The 12,539-nt window shown below is 42.8% G+C and overlaps 1 protein-coding gene across 2 annotated transcripts in view; it reads right to left on the reverse strand.

Moving 5' to 3' along the window:
• MYRFL (myelin regulatory factor like) overlaps nucleotides 1-12,539 on the reverse strand; it is a 140,228-nt gene that overhangs the window by 42,977 nt on the left and 84,712 nt on the right. For both annotated transcript variants that reach the window (XM_024992288.2, NM_001102323.1), the window contains 3 exon segments: nucleotides 8,447-8,647; nucleotides 1,617-1,725; nucleotides 657-766 (listed from right to left, as the gene is read on the reverse strand). In XM_024992288.2, the coding sequence (XP_024848056.1) occupies nucleotides 657-766; nucleotides 1,617-1,725; nucleotides 8,447-8,647 (420 nt within the window).

Below are 12,539 nucleotides of genomic sequence, written 5' to 3' on the forward strand. Positions count from 1 at the left end.
GAGAATGATTTGAAAGAGAGAGAGAGAGAATGATTTAAATATCAAAGAATTTCAACAGGCCCTTGGGAAAAAAAGATGAAGCTCATGAATATCTTTGTAAAAATGACCCACTTTTTGATTGTGCTGTGAAAGTCAAACATACAGTTTTGTTGAAAACCTATGCTTAAAAAAAAAAAAATTCAACACTTCATTCAGTCTTCAATCATTCTGAGGAGCACATTGTGTTAATTATAACTTAAAGGATATCATGTGAGAGAAATGACACATTCGCAAGGTTTAGGCTCATTTTTCAAGACAAAGTCTAATCAAAACTGGCTGCCACTATTTCTCATGATGTTTGGTCCTTGTTTGCAGGGCAGTCTGGGTAAGTGGACTTTCCCAGGGCCACTACTCCTCAGACAAGATCCACGGTTTCCAGTGTTGTTTGTGGTCTTTCCCCTTTTTCCCTAACGTGACTTCTTTTTGGGTCCCTACGACCAGTGTGGGACAATTAATACCTGCTTACTCTACAGCTCAGTGAAGAATTCTTTTTACTGTCCCATTTCCTGGTTGGATATTCAGGGCACAGTGAATATCCAACATGGGATAATCTGGCCACAGAATGGGGTTCACCTGTGGGGTTAGAGCCCTAGGGGAGCTATCTGTTCAGGGATTACCTTATCCACCATGAGGAAGTTCTCCAACGTCTCTCCGTTTTCACAGGTGACATCGCCGACCTCCCTCACAGCTCTGGGCAGGATCTCTCGCACCTCCTGGGCAATCATTCCTAGACACAAACACTCCATCAGGTTTCGTCAGGAAAAGACCTTTCCCAGGATGGGAATGGCGAACAGGATGACTTTGCAAATAGATACTTATCCCTCGTCAGTGTTGGCTTTGATCTACAAGGCATTTGAAGCAAAGGAGGAATTTGGATCCCAGAACCACTCTAAGATTAAAATATGTATACCTATGACTGATTCATGTTGATGTTCGGCAGAAACCAACGCAATTTTGTAAAGCATTTCTCCTTCAATTAAAAAATAAATTAATTTTTTAGAAAGTGGGAGTGTTGTTTTCTCCACTCTTTCTTGAGACTCTGAGCCAAAAGTTGGAAAGGGTAAGTGCCTTAAATTCCCTGTACATAGACGTAAGGCTGGAGCTTAATTTTCTCTCTTTTCCTGCAGGCGGACTCTGATCCCTAAATGGTTCTTGTTTCTTTAGAATTCCTGGTCTGGAGTATAGACACCACTCTGCCTTTCCTCTGACTGGACCCACCTGCCCGGCCACCTTCCCCGTCTACCAGGAGGCTGTCCAGGGCTGCTTATAGTTTGCTCTGCCATCTGCCCCTTAGCCCTCATCCCATGAGCAAGAGGACTCTGGGGAAGAGAAACAGCGCGTTCAGAATCGTCCACCAGTACCTTGGGGTGCAGGAGCTGGGGTGAGGGTGTTGTTGAGTAAAGATGACACAGCAATTTCTTTAACCTTCCCTGTTCTGGTGGTTATAGCTCTCACGGGGACATGTTAGAACGACAGGTTGCTGTCAAGAGCTATGGGCATACAGCCTCCAGATGAAGTGGGAATTAAAACGTGAATAGTCGACCACATAAAATCAAGAAGGGCGTTTGTGTGTGTACCTGTCTGATGGGCAGTGTTTATTCCCATTGCAGACGCAAATTCAGGCTTGTAGTCATATTCAACAATCCTCATTTGGGCTATTCTTCTCAGCTGTTCATTTGTGTCAACCTAATGGAATTAAAGAGCAGATTTCATGCACATAGATGTTTGTTATTTAAATTAACACTCTGAGTGACCCAGAGAGACAAAGAATGTTGGCAGTGGGACTGTCCTTTCCTTTTGCCCAAACTATTTTAAGAGAAATTTATGTTTTTCTCCTCCAAGAAGCAAAAATTTCAAAATTCATGTCAGTGACTTCCATCCACTAGTTTATAAAATGAGCCAGAATTAAATGGCTAAATTATAGGGAAAAACATTTTTTAAAAAATAAAGGACTTCCCTGGTGGCTCATTGGTAAAGATTCCACCTGCCAATGCAGGAGACATGGGTTCGATTCCTCATAGGGGAGGATCCCACATGCTATGGAGCAACTGAGCTCCTGCACTACAACTACTGAGCCCGCGCTCTAGATCCTGGGACCGCAACCACTGAGCCCACGTGCTGCGGCTACTGAAACCCGAGGGCCCTAGAGTCTGTGCTTCCGCAACAAGAGAAGCCAGCACAATAAGAAGCCCACACACTGCAACCAGAGAGTAGCCCCCGCTTGCCGAAACTAGAGGAAAATCCCATGCAGCAATGAAGACCCAGCAAAGCCAAAAATAAATGAAATGTAAGTAAATCACAGGGCAAAAGCTCCCTCATTCACTACTCTGGCCTCACTTCTCTCTGCTAAGAGTTAAACCATCTTTTTGAGAATGGAGCTGGCTGACCTTGGAGAGAAACAAGTGCTGTTCAAGACGGCAAGATATTTCCAAAGGAACACGCAGTATAAGCACCCAACAAATACAGCCTACCTTGTATTTATAAATTAAAAGGGCAGGGCTTAGTTCAAGTAACAACATTTGAAGAACGGGTATATAATACATCATTGAATTGCTGGTGGACATCTTGCTGGAGAAAATTTCTTCAAGGAGCAGTTTGCAAGCCCATATGATCCACCAGCAGGTCCCTCAAAATTCAGGGTTCCTTCCTACAGATGACTTCTCCCCTAGACCACCCTAACCAGGGGTCCTCCTCTGAGCTGACCACTCTTACAGAAGTAGTTCAAACACTCCCAACTGTCACTGCAAATTGCTCAAAATAAATTTCATGGGTGCCAGCAAAATGATAACAATAAAGACAATATAGTGGAATTTTCCTAGGGCTAAATGTGCTGATTCAAAGGCTTCTTTTTCAATTAGAGTTTTTAAAAAATGAATTCATAGTAATAGCATGATCAATTTTTTTAATGACCTAATTTGACAAGTTAAAAAGTTGGCAGTACTATGTGGGTCCCTAAATTTTCTTTTAGGGAACATAACTGGATTATGACACCAGCATCTCTTGGCAATTAAAAATATACCACCTGGACATCATTTATATGTTGAAACAACTAGAAATGCTTTTCTGTTATTTTAAGAAATCCCTGCTTTGCCCCTTAACTCCTCCCTGCACTCACTCTGTCGAGTGAGCAGGAAAATTCTTCCAATATCAGAAAGTCTCTCTATTCATCCATTTGGTATCAGAAGTTGTGACTTGGTGCTTAACTGCATAAATAGACTAACTTTATTTCAGGTACTTGTCAGGGAACTCACAGCTGTTTTGATCATTGCTGTCATCAAAAGCTTAGTTCAATTCATTCATTCACTGCTTCATTTGACTCATATTCACCAATCACCTTTGATATAGCAGGTACTACACTAAGTGTTGAAACTTCAAAATAATTTCTCTTTTAAAGTTCATGGTCTAGATAGACTCATCCCATAAGATTATATTACAATGTGAAAAATGCAGGTGAGGATGGAATTACGAAAAGAAAATCCCATCAACTCCAAGGAGGTACCTAAAGTATTCTCAGGGGACCGTGGAAAAGGGCTTACCAGAGATGGTGAAGCCCAACAGAGATCTTGGCTTATTTCAGTTCTCAAACACACTCTGCCCCTCCACAAGGTCAAGACCTTTGCTCGGGGCATTTCCTGCCTCAGAAGCTCTTCCTTCCTTTTCCTCTACCTCCACGTCCCCAATTTAAAACACCGCTTCACCAGAGAAGCATTGCTTGACCTCCAAGACTAGGAAGGCTCCCTCTGCCTTACATGCAGGCATTAATCAACTCATCACCAAACAACTAGTGAGTCACCTTTACGGTCTTATTCTATTGAATAGATACCCTTGTGAGGGTGAGGATGTATTTGAGCTCATGGTATTCTGTTTGTTACCATATCACCAGTTTCTAGAACAATTCCTTGCATGTAGTAGGTGCTTAACTAATATTTATTGAATAAATTAATAACTTTAAGATAGGAGTGGGACTTCACTGGTGGTCCAGGGCCTGGGACTCTACACTCCCAATGTAGGGAGCCCAGGTTTGATACCTGGTCAGGGAATTGGATCCTGCATGCTGAAACTAAGATTTCTCATGCCACAGCTAAGACCCGGTGTAGCCAAATAAGTAAATAAATAAAAGACAGAAATTAGTCAAAGACAGATGTCAGCTAGGGAAGGGAGTGGAAAGGGTAAGAACAAGACAGGGATGCTGGGCAGAAAGAACACCATAAGCCAAGTCCTGAGGCAGCAAATCCCCTGAATTATATCTGCACGACCGAATGCAGAGTTCGGTGTGTTTAGACTGTAAAGCTGAAGGCCAGAGCAAGGAGAGCCTTGCCAGCCATACCCAGATGGAGCAGTCAGAGTCTCATATTGCCCTGTGTGTGCATGTCACTGTGAGCCACTTCATTCATTCAACAATATAAAATGAGTAGCTACTATGTGCCAGATACTATGCCAAGCCCTGGAGATTCAAGGAGTAGTTCTTATTTGGAGCTTAAACTTTCATAAAAGTTCCTTCCCTGAGGCTGAGACCTGTATCTTGACCATCTAAGAACCAACAGAGCACCTGGCACAGTGTCTGATAGGTAACAGGCACCCAGACTTTGAGGGAAGGAATGAAAGAATGGAGGTAGTGAAATGGCAGAACCATCACTGACGCTAACAGAATTGAAAGCAGGGTCAATCAGGAGCCACTTAGCCAGGCCCTGCCCTGGCCCCCACTCCCTGCACTCTTGGGAGACCTGTGCCCACTTTGCCTACTTCTCATTATCCCCTTGCTTCCTGCATGATGGCCCATCAGAGAGCAAAGCGGAGGCAGTGCCAGTCTCTTTGTTGCAGAGGGAACCCAGAAGAGAACGTGCCCTCATGCCAACAGTCCAGGCTACACAGAGGGAAAATAACTCCTGCTGTCTAAGTGGGATTCTTGACTTCGTTTTCCTTTAAGACATATTCCCAGACATAGCAATTAGATTCACTAGGACTACTACCATTGTATTTCAGACAGATTTTTGGCCAAAGAAAATTTTAAGGGTTGACTTGGGGAGCTAAACACCTTCTAGAACAATCTTTATCTAAGAAAATGCTCTCGTGACTTCTAATGCTGGATTGTAGACCTTCCAAAGCTAAATATAAACATCTTGAGTTGCATGTTCCCTGTGGTATGTACATTTGGCCCCGGGAAACCCCTAGAGACAAGGGCTGTGCCTCTTTGGAATCCTCTGCTAGAAACTGTACCAAGGCCACCATTCAACCCCATGCCTTGCTCACCGGTGTGTGTTGAGTGAGAGCCTAGTGAGTGAATCTGGGCATCTGATCTTGCCCACAGTAGTTTTGGAAAGTTTTGACTGTGAATGCAAATGGTTGTCTCTGTCATGCTATCTCACAGTCAAGGTTTCCATACCATTAACTCAAGCATTGTACCGCAGAGAAGACATCACAGACTGTGGACTCCAGTCTGTTTAGGGAGGGGGATCTCATTACACATGGCCCACAGCCCAGACTATCAGTCTCCCATCAGGAGCAGCTTGAATGGCACCAGCTCACCCTGAACTTCTGATTTGGCTCATGGCCCTAAAGGGAGACTTCACATGTTTGGCTTTCTTGAGCTCATCACACTTTTGTCTTTAACTAGCACACTGCTGGTGCAATTGAGAGAAATGGTCTAGACCATTGTTCTAGACCAACTGAAATGGTCTAGACCATTTCACCTTAACTGACTTTTTTTTTCCTGGCTTTTCTTGTTTAGTCCTTTGCTGCCTTATTTTCAGCCTTTACCACAGAATTTGACTGACGCATTCAACGTTCAACTTCTTTATTTTTTTTTTTTAATTTTTTTTTGCATTGACATTGCTGTTCTTCATGCCCCTTTGGTTCTCATCATACCCTTTCCACTCTAATTGTGCTCAGTTTCCATTGTAAAAGCTGCGTTTCTTCTCCAGGTTACTATCGCCTCGGTAAATACCATGTCTACGTAAGTGAAACTGCTCTTCACAGAGGCCGATCTCATTTTCCAGAGCTTCTGTTTTGTAGGTTTTAGTCACATCTGCTTTATCGTCTCTGTGTCTTGGACGTGAGTCCACCTAAGTCCAAGAAATCTCCTCCAGGCCTCTCCACACAGGGTGCTTGTGTGCTTATTATCTGCAAAGCCCTCTCCCCGCTGCCTGGAGCGAGGAGACACAGCCGGGCACTCAGCAGCTAACATTTGTCCTCCCATCACAATGCCAGGCACAGGTGTAGCCACAGCAGTTGTTCCACAGCAGTTAATCCAGAAGCCAGCTCTGGTTATCATGCCTCCTTAAAGAATGGGAAAAAGCCTGCTGTCCTATGCTTGCAATCAGATCAACCAAGCTTCACTTCCCAGCATGTTTGGAAGAATGGCCTTCTTTTTAAAAGTTGGGAAAACTGAGTCAGGGAGAGGTGAAGATGAAGTTCACGTATCTGTCAGCACCATCATTAACATTACCATCATCTCTCTTGTCTGTAATAAATGGCGAATGAGATAGACAAGATTTCTAGAGACGTGCATTTTATAAGTGTGGATAGACTTACGAAAGACAAAAATATTAATGTGAAATAATGGATGAATTATGTATGTAACTTGCATTTTTATATCAATAATAGTAATATCCATTTATATCTGCTTAGCTGTATACATCTAAAAAATGTTTCCCATATATGAGCTTAGAAAAAATCCTTTAATGTGAGTGAAATGAATATAGGTATTCCCCACTCACAGAATAATAAACAGAGGCATAAAGCATGTCTGGGCCAAAGTTCCTGAGCAAGTAGGTACCAGAATCAGGGCTCAAACTAGCCTTCTAATCAGGGATTTGCTTTTTTTTCTTCCCTCCTACTGCTCTGGGCAGGAAGGGGACACAGGAATTTCTCATCTAGAGCCTTGATTGGATGACACTGCAGTGTATGGAGAAGCTTCCTAGACGGATTTGAGAAGTTCCAGGGAACCTTGTTATTTTAAGACAATACATTTTCTTCAAACCAAGGAACATCATTCGATGACGACATTTGGTAAATGGTAGCAGGAGGGATTATGGAGGACTCTCCCCACTTGTCATCTTCTGCTTACATTTAGATAAGACCTGGTGGGGGATTGTAGAACCAGTTGCAAGGATGAGTTTGAGTTGGTGTGATCTGAAGCACAGACAGTTCATCTCTTTTTAAAAGGCAGAAGCATGGTATCTAAGGCTGGTATCTGGAAATGTATATGAGAACCTCCCAACCCGGAGAGTTCCCATCTGGCTAGTAGGTCACAGCTCTTCTAACATGAACCGCAACTTTGCAATCAGTATAAAAGTCTACAATTACAGCCTTTCTCTGGGATTCTCTCAGCCAACAAGGACATTCCTTGGCTAGTTTAGAAAAACCAGTGCAGATCTGCACTGGGAAAGGAATGCAGTCTGGTAGCATGGCCAGTGATTTACAAATTAAGTCTCCTATTAACTGAGAAAGAATACAGAAAGGAGATTTAAAAACACCATTCTGCCACTGCCTCAAAATTGTTTACAGGAGACACAGTATGTGTGAGAAGGTGGGGAGAGGGCAGAAGCAGTGAAAGGGCAGCAGAATTAAGGTTGGAATGACCTGGCATTTTCATCCGACCCCTTAGGTCTTCATAGCATTTGAGACTTTCCAAGATGATTCAGTACTTATTTTCTCCACAGGTTAAAAATTATAAAAGATTCAGTGGGGTTAGGCAGAGAAGCATCATCTCTACCTTATGGATAAAGACACTGGCATTTCAGTGAGGTTAGGCATTTTTATCCAGGCAAGCCCAAAGTGAACAAGTAGTCTCCTGCTTTCAAGGCCTGATTTCTGATTTTTATAAGGCATGCATGCCTCATTACAGAGGGAAAATGTCTTGACCTGGAAACCGGGGATGATGGGGTTGCCTGAATGAGGAGGTGAAGTTTCTCTAAGTGTTCTCAGAAGGATGCTGAGCAGGGAAGACAGTGGCTGGCAGGCCTGGTACGAGGGACTCTAGGAGGAAGAAGGTGGAGAGGCCCAGGAGAAATATGAGCAAGAACGGACCTAAGACAGTGCTCCAAAGACGAACAGGGAGATGGAAGTGTGGAGATGGAAAGGAAAGGCAAGCTCCAGTGGTTGACAACAGAAAAGCAGCAGCCTGTGGAAAATAACTCGGAGACTTCTTGCTTGTGAAGCCAGTGTCATGCTGTCATGGCCCACGACTCCTGGGAGGTAAATGCATTCTCTCGGGTAGGAACTGCATTATAGTTTCAGCAGAGACACCTAATGACTCCAATGCTCATAACTGTTAAGTGCCATGTTTATCTCATGCCAGCAGGTGACGTGGAGAGATGCCCCGTGTCCAGCATGTCAGAGGCCAGGAGAGCCCAGAACTCCTGACTCGGGTGTCAGAGGAGGTGTCTGAGGCCTGCCCCCTGCTCACCTCCTGGACGTTCTGCTTTGCCCGGCTGTCAGAGGGATGCATAATCGTCCCCATCACTTTCATGTTGCCACAGACAACCAGGGCTTCGTCCGGTGCATCTGTGTTTATGCCCACTCGACCGTGACAAACGACAGACTCTGGAACTTGTCCTCGCTGCCATAATGCATCAATGTCATTTTCAAATTGCCCAGGGTTGGAGGCCTAGAAAAAAAAATACATAAATACATTACAATTAAAGTTATGGACATAGGAACAAATGATTGCTTTATTCCTCAAAGGAAAGCGGAATGTTAGCTAAGTCTTTCACTTGAGAATCATTTGTCAGATGGGACATTCTGACATATTCTAATAATTGCGGCCCAGGAGAACAAGGAAGTCTCCTTTAAATGCTCTGTATCCTCCACAGACCCCCGCCCCTGCCTCTACCAGCAGGAGCTCAGCATGTCATGGTTTGCAACATCCGGTCTCTACATGGAACTAAAAACGTGTCAGTTATAGTAGGTGGATGATAAAGAAGAAGGAAAAAACCTCAAAATGAGTATCTTTTTAGGGAGAATAATAATAATGATTTAAAACCAGAATATTATGTCAGAAAATATTACAAGTTTATTAAAGCTCAGATAATTTTAGCATTTAGCTAGCCCTTTTATAGTTTCAAATCACCTTCATGTTTATGATTTCATATACAGTTGACAAGCAAATGACAATACAAGCATAATTAATATACTTCTGCTGCTGCTGCTGCTAAGTCGCTTCAGTCATGTCTGACTCTGTGCGACCCCATAGACAGCAGCCCACCAGGCTCCCCCATTCCTGGCATCCTCCAGGCAAGAATACTGGAGTGGGTTGCCATTTCCTTCTCCTCAGCTATTCCCTAAGCACAGATGATACTGAAGGAAGCATTGTAACAGCTACGTTTGCTGAGTGCTAATCCACATCCCAATTCCATGAGATAAGACCATTATCTTCCTTTTACTATATTGAGACTCTAAAAGAATAAGCCTATTTCCCAAGGTCACAAATCTAGTAAGTTCTAGAGTTGCCATTATACTTCCTTTGATGATGAAATAATGATTCTAACTTTGACTTTTGTGTGGTATTGCATAGAAGCAGCCCTGGCTGAATGCAGTCTTCCAGGAAAATCCAAGTGGATCTATCAGACTAGAGAAAGTTTTGGAGGTTTTATTGTTATATAAAAATTTTTTGCCAAATAATTTTCTACTGTACTGCTTTCCCTCTGCCCCATTTCCCTGTAGCCAGTGACCATATTTCCACATATCTTTTCAAAAACTATTTGTTTATATATCTGGCTGCACTGGGTCTTAGTTGTGGCATTCGGGATCTTCCGCTGTGGCATGTGGACTCTAGTTCTCTGACTGGGGATTGAACCCTGGGCCCTCTGCAGTGGGAGCGTGGAGTCCTAGCCACTGGACCACAAGGAAAGTCCCATATTTCCACATATCTCTGAGTAGGGAATCAATGAATCCATCAAAATCCTCACAACAAAATTAACGTTTTTAAAATTATGACCTATCCTTCTCTACCTACTCTCTTGGTGTTATTTGAATGTTTTTACCATAGTCGTGTGTTACTAGTTTACAAATAATAATGAAAAGAAATCTCAAAGTTTATTGCTAAATTTGGGTTCAGTTAGGAAATTTAGGTGTCTTCTACTTCCAGTTTCATTCCCACCTGTCTGAACCCTGATCTGCTTGGAAGACTCAACCATTGACACCACGTAGGCAAAAGCAGGGAAAGAATATACAGCAACCACTTTGAACAGTATTTTGTGTGAATTCACTTGAACAAAGAGCTTTTCTGTAAGGTCCCCAGAGCCTCCTTGGTTGTGAATGGCAATTTGGCTTTGACTCAAATCCTTTTATAGTGAGCAGTCAACTAAATCCAAAGGTATGCCATATAAAATGCTGATGTATTTTCCTCTGCTATGAACATAATGAGCCACTTCAAGGAAACAAAACAGGACAGTGATGGATTTTCTTTTTCTTAATGAGCTCTGGGATAATTATGATCCTGTTGGTAACTTGATAGTACTGGAACAGCAGATATAAGTAGGTTCAATTTTGGGGGGACAATTACAAGAATCTCACTTGGCTTTCATCAAATGAAAACTCAAATTCCTAAAACATATTCAGATCATTTTGGATGGTCCATAGATCTACAAGGTTTAAAATACAGAGCCTTGAAGAGGATTCCTCCTCAGTAATGTGTTTGTGTTCAGTTGTGTCCGACTCTTGGCGACCCCATGGACTGTAGCCTGCCAGGCTCCTCTGTCCATGGAATTCTCCAGGTACAAATACTGGAGATGGGTAGCCATTTCCTTCCCTGGGGATTGTTCCTGACCCAGGGATCAAACCTGGGTCTTCTGCATTGCAGGCAGACTCTTTACTAATGGAAAATGTTATTATAAAATCTGTGAACTTATTTCCCTTCTCTAGTAACAGGAGTGTTAATGTATCAAAGCAAACTGAAATGGAACCACAGAAAAACATTCTGGGATCACGAATTTGTGCTCAGATGTGACCCAATAGTGGTTGATTGCTCTCAAATGCCAAAATAAAGTTTATAGAATACTTTTATTTGCCACAGCCTTACATATTTAGGGGTGACCTGAACATTTTACTCTATATTGTGACACAAACTGGCTGTGTGACTTTGGGAGACTTACTTAACCTTTCTCTACCAGTTTTCTCCTCTGGCACATACAGATAATAATGTCTTTACCTATCTTATGGGGTTGCGGGAGTTAATTGAAATCATGTGTGCATGAACACTTTGTAAAAATGAGGATGAATGGTCTCAAATTTATGCTCAATACAATCTGCTGTGCATAGTAAGCACCATTTAACCTGTAATCAATCAATCTGTCCCCTCAGTAGCATCTGCAGAGCTACACAATTCCGAGGGAGCTCCGTTCACAGAGAATACAGTGGAAATGGCGCCCCCTGCAGATGCTTGGAACAGGAACCATCACTAGTAGCAAAGTTTGGAAAGGAAAGCTGGATTTCTTTGCTTTATCAGTTTGGGCTTCTAAAGAGCAGCCAAAGAGCATAATAGGAAAGCTTAAGCTGAGGAAGGCAAGAAACTCGTTCTTGTACCTTTTGAAAAGACTAATTGAAAATGGGCCTAGAGATGCGATCTACCAGGGCTACTCAATGTGTGGTCCACAGGCCAGCAGTAGCAGCATCTCCTGGAAGCTTGTTAGAAATGCATAATCTTGAGAGAGTAGCACTGAAACATATACATTACCGTATGTAAAATAGATTGCTAGTGGGAAGCTAGTGAGAGTCCCTTGGACAGCAAGGAGACCTAACCAGTCGATCTTCTAAAGGAAATCAATCCTGAATATTCATTGGAAGGACTGATGCTGAAGCTGAAACTCCAATACTTTGGCCACCTGATGCAAAGAACTGACTCTTTAGAAAAGACCCTAATGCTGGGAAAGATGGAAGGCAGGAGGAGAAGGGGATGACAGAGGATGAGATGGTTGGATGGCATCACCGACTCAATGGACATGAGTTTGAGTAAATTCCAGGAGTTGATGATGGACAGGGAGGCCTGGCATGCTGCAGTCCATGGGCTCACAAAGAATCAGACATGACTGAGTGACTGAACTGAACTGAAGTGAGCAGGAAGTTACTTTACAACACAGGGAGCTCAACCCGGTGCTCTGTGACAACCTAGAAGGGTGGGATGGGGTGGGAGGTGAGAGGGAGGCTGAAGAAGAAGTACATACATAAGTATAAATATGTATACTTATGGCTGATTCACATAGTTGTCCAGAAGAAACCGACACAATATTGTAAAGCAATTGTAAAATTAAAAATAAATTTTAAAAGATAAATTAGAAAAAAAGAAGTGCATATTCTCAGACATCTCCAACCTACTGAACCAAAAATTGTGGAGGTGGGACCCAGGCATCTGTGTTTCCACCAGCTCTCCGGGGGATTCTTATTCTTAACATAGTTTAAGAACAACTTCTTTATGTCATACACTAGTTCCATACAACTATGAAAGGGCTCATGAGTTACCCCTTCTATAGTTAGTAGGCTGTTCTGTTGAACTCCAACTGCAC

Source organism: Bos taurus, chromosome 5 (assembly GCF_002263795.3).
Source record: "Bos taurus isolate L1 Dominette 01449 registration number 42190680 breed Hereford chromosome 5, ARS-UCD2.0, whole genome shotgun sequence".
Lineage (NCBI taxonomy): Eukaryota > Metazoa > Chordata > Mammalia > Artiodactyla > Bovidae > Bos > Bos taurus.